This window comes from Mytilus galloprovincialis, chromosome 5, assembly GCF_965363235.1.
Source record: "Mytilus galloprovincialis chromosome 5, xbMytGall1.hap1.1, whole genome shotgun sequence".
Classification (NCBI taxonomy): domain Eukaryota; kingdom Metazoa; phylum Mollusca; class Bivalvia; order Mytilida; family Mytilidae; genus Mytilus; species Mytilus galloprovincialis.
This window is the reverse complement of record NC_134842.1, coordinates 16,530,682-16,539,540: the sequence shown is the minus strand read 5'-3', so window position 1 is coordinate 16,539,540 and position 8,859 is coordinate 16,530,682. Positions and strand designations below refer to the sequence as shown.

Here is an 8,859-nt window from a genome sequence, read left to right as displayed (position 1 = left end):
TAAAGGAGATTTAATATGGAAACTAGGTACTACAGATATGCTAACACACCTAAATAGAAAGTTTATGTTTTCTTTATAGGTGGTATTCGAAATCAAATTAAATCATTCAACATACCTGCCTAACCTCTTTGTGCACGCGTTATAAAAATTTCATTTAGATGTTATGTTCTTTGGTCTTCAAGTTTGAACGATATCATTGTCAAACAAAACTTAATTCAATGATGTCAGTTGAAGAGTACTTGAAAATTCAATTATCGAACCTTTTTAACTTTAGTGAAATCTATAATCTGAAAATACTTGTAAACTATAGATTGAGAAATACGAGCTTCACACACTACGTAAAGAGAACTCGGGAGATCCGAAATAGTAGGATGTACACAAATGTTCTCCACTAATAAACGTATTCCCTAATTTCAAAAAAGTAGGACATTCCGATTTCTTTTTTCATTGTACAACTGGATATTTCTACAAGCCAAATCGTTTACTTATTATCCTATGTCCGTGAAGGCTGAGAATGACTTCCCATTTTGACTAGTCTGAAGTTTCAATTACATTTCAGTAAGTGTGAATGGTCAAAGTTTGGTACACTATGTGTTTTTATGCCCCACCTACGATAGAAGAGGGGCATTATGTTTTCTGGTCTGTGACTCCGTTCGTTCGTCCGTTCGTCCGTCTGTGCGTTCGTTCAGGTTAAAGTTTTTGGTCAAGGTAGTTTTTGATGAAGCTGAAGTCCAATCATCTTGAAACTTAGTACACTTGTTGCTTATGATATTATCTTTCGAATTTTAAAGCCAAATTAGACTTTTGACCCCAATTTCACGGTCCATTGAACATAGAAAATAAAAGTGGGAGTTTCAGGTTAAAGTTTTTGGTCAAGGTAGTTTTTGATGAAGCTGAAGTCCAATCAACTTGAAACTTAGTACACTTGCTGCTTATGATATGATCTTTCTAATTTTAAAGCCAAATTAGACGTTTGACCCCCAATGTCACGGTCCACTGAACATAGAAAATGAAAGTGGGAGTTTCAGGTTAAAAGTTTTTGGTCAAGGTAGTTTTTGATGAAATTGAAGTCCAATCAACTTGAAACTTATATGTTCTCTATAGTATAATCTTTCTAATTTTAATGCAAAATTAAATTATTACCCATTTTTTTCACTGGTCCATGGAACATGGAAAACAATAGTGCGAGTGGGGCATCCGTGTACTTTGGACACATTCTTGTTTTTTTTTTATTATTATTCTTTTATGTATAGTATCGATATGATGAAGCAAACCCTTTTCAACCCATTTTCACAGTTTGTACTGTGCTATTATTCCATTGTCTCAGGTTAAGGAGAAGAATAGATCGCTCACACATCCTTTACTCAGCCATATTAAAGGCACCAGTTGGAACCTTTTGTACGCTGTACATAGACAATGTGTGTTTAAAAATAAAATTGAGAATGGAAATGGGGAATGTGCCAAAGAGACAACAACCCGACCATAGAAAAAAACAACAGCAGAAGGTCACAACAGGTCTTCAATGTAGCGAGAAATTCCCGCACCCGGAGGCGTCCTTCAACTGGCCCCTAAACAAAAATATACTAGTTCAGTGATAATGAACGCCCTACTAATTTCCAAATTGTACACAAGAAACTAAAATTAAAATAATACAAGACTAACAAAGGCCAGAGGCTCCTGACTTGGGACAGGCGCAAAAAATGCGGCGGGGTTAAACATGTTTGTGAGATCTCAACCCTCCCCCTTTACCTCTAGCCAATGTAGAAAAGTAAACGCATAACAATACGCACATTAAAATTCAGTTCAAGAGAAGTCCGAGTATGATGTCAGAAGATGTAACCAAAGAAAATAAACAAAATGACAATAATACATAAATAACAACAGCCTACTAGCAGTTAACTGACATGCCAGCTCCAGACTTCAATTAAACTGACTGAAAGATTATGATTTCATCATATGAACATCAGGCACAATCCTTCCCGTTAGGGGTTTAGTATCATACCATCATAACATATATGAGAAGAACATAACCCGTGTCATGCCAACAACTGGTTTTTGAATAAATGTGTTTAGTTCCGATGCAAAGACCCTATAAGTGAATCAATATTAACGCCAAAATATGCAATCTTTAATGACCTGACAACAGTATCGTAACTATATCCCTTCTTAATAAGTCTATCCAAAGGTTTTGTTAGTTAAGAATGTATATGATGTTTAAGACTGTACATTATGTTTATAAATGTATATATAGTTGGTGATGGACTATATTTAACTTGATGGTGGATGGAAAGTTATATATACTTCTAGTCAGAAATCACTGATCTACAAAGGACGTAAAGAAAAATGCAGGTACTGACTCATTACAGATCTGAGAGTACTTGCAATTACTGACAGCTAATTAAAAGCCAATAACAACTAATAAAAAATATCATACATCTAAGACTAAAATAACTTTATTATGCGCCTTTTATACGCATTATGTTTTTGGTCTGTGCGTCCGTCCGTTCGTTGTACCGTACATTCATCCGTTCGTCCGTCCGTTTGTCCCGCTTCAGGTTAAAAATTTTTGGTCGAGGTAGTTTTTGATGAAGTTGAAGTCCAATCAACTTGAAACTTAGTACACATGTTTCTTATGATATGATCGTTCTTATTGCAATGCCAAATTAGAGATTTCCCCCATTTTCACGGTCCACTGAACATAGAAAATGATAGTTCACGGATGGGACATCCGTGTACTATGAACACATTCTTGTTTAACTAATTACGAAACAGTGAATCATAGATGCAGACAACCACTGAAATAATTAGAGAAGGTATAACAGGTGGCATATAATGTTGGTTTCGGTACCAGACTCGACCTTGAACTTGTTAATTATTAATAAAAAGAAATTATGTTGTAGACAATTTTTAAACAATCTTACTGTCAAAGATAACTCTTAGATCAGTCATAACGTCATGCCGGCTAACAAATCGGACCTCGTCATTTTAGTGGAAAATATATGACAAATAATTGAACAGTTACTGGAAGGTAATCATGTTGCCTTAAACAATGATCGAACCCCGTCAGTGTGTCTTAATTAAATATGTTTGAATGCGTATCCCTAGCTTGCAAAGGACAGTGGTCAACAAATATAATTAATGGTGGGATTCTATTTTATTTACCAAAATATTCCGCGTGCAACTGACGTAAGAAAAACACATCTACCTCAATAAAATAGTTATAATAGTTATACGAAATATTAATCGCAAAATAAAATGTGCATGTATTTCATCAGGTGAAATAAAGAGTAAAAAATTACTTGGTGAAAGCCAGCTAATTAAATATTGAAAAACAAAATCGCTTATTTTAATAAAAAAAAAAAAAAAACATCAATACAAATATGTTTTAATAAGCGGATATTAGTTTACAATTTTTTATTTTTTTTTAGAATTTCAAGGAAAAACACGTGTATTATTTCTAGGAAAACAGTGTAATTTGAGTCGAATGTCAATACATGAAACATGTTTAAACTATTGTAATTAACAGTTCAGACCGAGTACAGTTATTTGAAGTATACGGTAAGTGGTTTTTTTTAGTATTACGAAAACTGTATGTCTCGCCTTTAGGTTATTTTGTATCATAATAGAAATATTAAAATACTACATCTTTCAGTATAACATTATATACAATACAATACAATACAATATTTCTATTTCCCTTATTAAACGGCCCATTACAACTAAGGAACTGTTTTTATCATATCTATTATAATTTTGTCGAGTGTTCATTATGTTTGTTTTGTATTTGCCATAACCAAAATTGGTTTTTGTTTGTTTTGCAAATAAAGAATTATTATTAAGAGCATAACATTAAAAACAACATGATATACATATTACAGAGTTATTAAAGAAACATAAAATAATAGTTCAAATGCATGAGGAAATTAAGGGTCAGTGGTCAAGGGGAGATAATTCTGCTATCTAATAAAGTTTTTAACTAATTTTCTGATTTTCTAAGTTTCAGGCCTTTATCAGGGTATGCACATAAAATAGATAAAAAAAAAAAACCTGCGATCTTCATTACTCATGATCCATGTAAAAAGATCAGTTCTGTTTGGATTAACTAAACTGAGGTATTTTTCTTATATAGTCAGTCAAATTTCTTCTGAGGTTATTGTAAAGAGGGCATAATCCATTCCAGAAGAAAGTGCATGTCATTTTCAATAGAATTTTGGATTAATACAATATAAACATATTATTATTACTATACACAATACATTTTTATTTGTAGAATCTTATCAACGGTTACAATCTATGGAAATGAAAGTCTATTTTCAACTGATTGTATTGGTGACAATAGTTACAGAAGAAGTGAAATCTTATCAATTTGGTCCGACAAAGGGTAATAAATGTAAGCATCTATAGTATTTTTAATCACACCCTTCAATTATCATATTACTGTTTTTGTACAGTTTTTGATTGAAGTAACTTGAGTTATTTCCCTTTTGGTTTATATTGTAGAATAGTCCGATGAATTAATTGATGTTTTGAAGAAAATCCGTAAAACGTTCGCTGCTATAGTTTAGTATATGAATAATACATTTTTTATGAAAACTTAAGGTGAAAATCTTAGAGCTAAATGTGACTGGCTTGTCTGTTGCATGTAAATTATACCATTACTCTTCTTTTGCGGTGTTTAAGCTTTAAGTATATGAAGTTGGTACATTAGCATGATTAGTACTTTAAGGTCTTGATTTTATTCAAGATAAAAAAAAAAAAAAAAATAGGTCAGCTAGGTTGAGAAAAAACGAACAAATACTTTGTTTCTTATTGTGTCTGTGTATCATTAAACCACGATGTCACAGTCTGCATATGAATGCACACTGCTCTTATAAAAGAAAACAATAGTTACAAAATTTTCTTGATGACTGTTTTTGAAAGAATCGCCGGTTTTTTTAAATGATAAGGTTTATTTTTTTAATGAACTTAGCCATGGCTAACATGTGATGTCAAAATGACATAGAGAATAATGAATTTAAAGCAACCACAGAACCATGTTTTAAATGGCATTTTTCACAATAAAAAGAAGACTTTTCTAAATTCATCAGAAACAATATACAGTACTTAAAAGATAAGACACTGTCCTGTTCGATGAGCAAGAGCTATTAAACTACTTGACTCCAATGTTTGCATCAAAGCGAAAATCTCAGTCAAAAAATATGTTTCCATTAAAGCTTATACATGTACACATTGACTTTTTCCCTGCATTTTGTGGATTATGTCTTTACAATCGAAATAAATGCTGTAGTAAGATTTTTGATACGATAGGTTAAAATATATGCAAGTTTTTAATTCTAAAATAAAATGGATTCAGTAAAAGAGACCTTCATGTTTTTGTAATTACTATTTTTTTAATTTTTTTTTTTAAATATTTAGTGTCGTGTGACAGTAAATGGCTGAAGGTTTTGGAGGGAGACAAGAATGGAAAAGTTGTATCTGGTAGTAAAGAGGATCTTCGCCATGCTGTAGTTTCTGGTTCAAAGATTCGAATTATATTAGATGAGCTTTATTCAACTGATACACAAAACGTCTATTCTTTGAACGGTGAAATTTGCGCACAAGCACTTTTTCATATCAGTAAAGGGGGATTTGATTCACACCAAACCAAGGCATATTGGTGGTTCCTTAATGTGTGTACCACAGGCAATGTACACATGTCCCGTTGGTATGTGGGAGTCCATCAATCGCCGTCGGAAAGTAAAGTTAAATACAACATAAAATGGTTTGCAAGGTACTAGTACTGTAGGTTATATACCAGTATATGAACAATATACGAATGAGTAAGAAATCATATAACAAAGTTATGCATCTAACATGTAGACATAAAATTGAGAATGGAAGTGGGGAATGTGTCAAAGAGACAACAACCCGACCAAAGTGCAGATAACAGCCGAATGCAGCAAGAAAATCACACACCAGGAGGCGTGCATCAGTTTACCCCTAAACAAAAATATATACTAGTTCAGTGATAATGGACGCCATACTAAACTACGAAATACACAAAAGAACCTAAAATAAAAAATCATACCAGACTAACAAAGGACAGCTCTAGGCTCCTAAAGTATATAAAAGATTAATGATAAATTATTACATAAATTTATTGCGTAATACACCTTAAAATGAAAAAAATAACTAAAATTGTTTGCTAGACTTGTGGGGGATTTCGTTGTTGATTTGTTTTTATTGTTTTATTGTTATTTCTTTATATTTTATTTTTTAGTTCTATATTGTCATTTGAACTCTGTTTAGTAGTTTTCTCATTGGCGACTATACATATTTTCCATATTTTATATATATTCTAATGGGAATGACTGAAACCAACAGTGCGCCTTTAAATTAAACCGTTAGTTTTCTCAATTAAATTGTTTCATATTTTTATGTCGGAGCCTTTTATTGTCGACCATATACGGAATGGATTTGTTTTCCAGTGTTGAAGGTGGAATTCATTTTCATTTGAACTTTGGTGGATAGTTGTCTCATTGGCAATCATTCCAATCATCTCCTTGTTTTCATAATAAACTTCTTTCTGTTCTTTTATAGTTCGATATAAAATAATAATCAGGCAATGCAAACACACATGGCATATATTTATAAAAAGTCTAATACTAATTTGAGCAAGTCAATTTTCGTCTTTGTGTTTTAGGCATTTAGGCTGTGACTCGACTCTGGCGAAACCAGTTCTGTGTACTACCGAGAGTGGGTTCCCATACTGTGGTAATGTAAACAACTTAATGAATGTTATCAGGCATGGTGCAGAGATTCATGGAGTAGATGCTAGAAGAAGTTATGCTGTCGAGTTCACAAATTTACATTACAACAAGAAAAAATCGTTTGTATCTGGTACTCATCTTTGGCATATAAGCCAAACTAGCGTTTCTAATTACATTGAGTTTCAGAAGAATGTTTATTGGTGGTTTACAATTTGGTCAACAGACGGATCGCGTGATATTTCAAGATGGAGCATAGGTGAACATAAAGATCGAGGTCATACTACCGACAAGTTACCAATGATATGGTTGGCCGACACATGTTGGTCTTTAGCATATGAACACGACGAACATGGTGAATCGATCGATGGTTCTTTAGATTATTTACGATCAGCGATTTTAAATGGAAAGCGAGTAAGACTACATTATCACTCAGGTTACCTCATTGAAGCTGATGAACTGATTATTAGAAATGGTCACGTGACAGCGCAGGTTTTAGGACATGTGTCAAATAGTGGCAAGACATTCCATTCAGATGCTTACTGGTACTGGGAAAATGTTGCTACGACGGGAGCTGTAGAAACAGTTCGATACAATATTGGATCTCATACAAGTCGCGGGAAAACCAACTACAGACAGCGAATTAAATGGTTTATTGATTCAAGACCCTGGAAACATGTCTTCTCTAACAGTGCATCAGGAAAGTCCATACATGGTTCAAAGACAACATTAATACAGGAAGTTAAAGCTGGTAAAATGGTGCGATTCACTGTGAAGTCCGCGTCACATCCTCAAAGTCATCATGTATCTGTACTGAATGCAGATAATATTGGCATAAATAAAGATGAAAAAGACGTCGGAGCACAACATATTCGATCAATAGGTTATTCGAAAAATGGTCCATTCAACGTATCTTTTACCTCCAACCCGTACTGGAACTTTCTAATCGCTTCAACTACTGGGAAAATAGATGAATCTAAGTGGACTGTGGGCATCCATGAAACTCAAGGACGTAAAATATCTAAGGCTGCGATAGACTGGTTTGTTAGTTAAACAAAGTAGTTTCGGGGTTGATGGTAACTGTAAATCATGTTTTCAACATCATGCACGATGCTAGTAGTTTTAACAATTAATTCGAACGAAACTTGTATTTATCAAAGTTTAAGATGATAAACCGAAAATATCCATACATATAGACTGAGTTATAAATAAGGTATTTTTTATTATTTTTAATATTTAATTGCAGATTTAAATGTCTTAGATTTGTGTCATTTGTATTTTTGTTTAAATTTTAAATCAATCCGCTATTTCTTATTGGTAACTATATGATTCAAAATTATTCCTATCAATTTACAAATGAATGATTGTTCATAACTGTTGCTTTATAACTCTTCTTGATTTATTAAAGATTGTCTTTCGACCACCAGTTGCCTGTTGTTTATTTTGTGTCGATGTGTAACTGTCTCATAATGTCTACTCTAATAGACCACTTTCGAGTTCATCCGTCACCGGAAAAAACTCGTCAATTATACGCGCCTTTATGACGTCATTTACCAGAGGGGCAATCGGAACAACTCGGCCTTTCTGGTTGCACGAAGAAATAACCTCGTATGCATTAGGCGGAGGAATCATTGTCCGGAAAATTTTCCGATTCGATTCAAAATTATATTTTTTCGACTGGACTGGTACATTTTTTTTACCACTACTGATTTAACTTGCTCCTGTCCGGAAAATTTTCCGATCCGATTGAATTTTATATTTTTTCGACTGGAATGGTACAAATTTTTTACCATTACTTATTTACTTTGCTCCTTCTTTCGCGCCAAAATATTTGGCAGAGTTAAAGTTCTTGATTACTCTGTGATATGTAACCAAATTATAGCGCCACCTGGAGGATAGAACTTCTTTGTGTCGCGGATCACTACAATTCCGGCCAACAATTTAAGAAGAATTTCTCCGTAGTGCATACGAGGCTATTGTACTGCGTAGCGAGAATGGCCGAGTAGTTACGATTGACCAGAGGGGGTCGCCTGTATCCCTGCACTATTTACGTTCATCAAGCGTCTTGGTGATCGTCATTGTGCAGGATAAACTAGAAATAATGGTTGTTCTG

General features: G+C 33.5%; 1 protein-coding gene across 1 annotated transcript; it reads left to right on the top strand.

Moving 5' to 3' along the window:
- Positions 1-3,430: 3,430 nt before the first annotated feature.
- LOC143075274 (uncharacterized) lies at positions 3,431-8,167 on the top strand. Its single transcript, XM_076250643.1, has 4 exons — positions 3,431-3,558; positions 4,271-4,390; positions 5,416-5,770; positions 6,683-8,167. Exons 2-4 carry the CDS (start codon positions 4,294-4,296, stop codon positions 7,797-7,799), a joined length of 1,569 nt encoding a protein of 522 aa, XP_076106758.1. The 5' UTR covers positions 3,431-3,558; positions 4,271-4,293; the 3' UTR covers positions 7,800-8,167.
- The last annotated feature ends 692 nt before the right edge of the window (positions 8,168-8,859 follow it).

Bases quoted from the DNA above. Each gene is read 5' to 3' on its own strand.
- LOC143075274 (XM_076250643.1), top strand. From the start codon at position 4,294: ATGGAAATGAAAGTCTATTTTCAACTGATTGTATTGGTGACAATAGTT. The intron at 4,391-5,415 runs GTAAGCATCTAT...TTAAATATTTAG, and splicing joins TCCGACAAAGGGTAATAAAT to TGTCGTGTGACAGTAAATGG. The intron at 5,771-6,682 runs GTACTAGTACTG...TTTGTGTTTTAG, and splicing joins AACATAAAATGGTTTGCAAG to GCATTTAGGCTGTGACTCGA.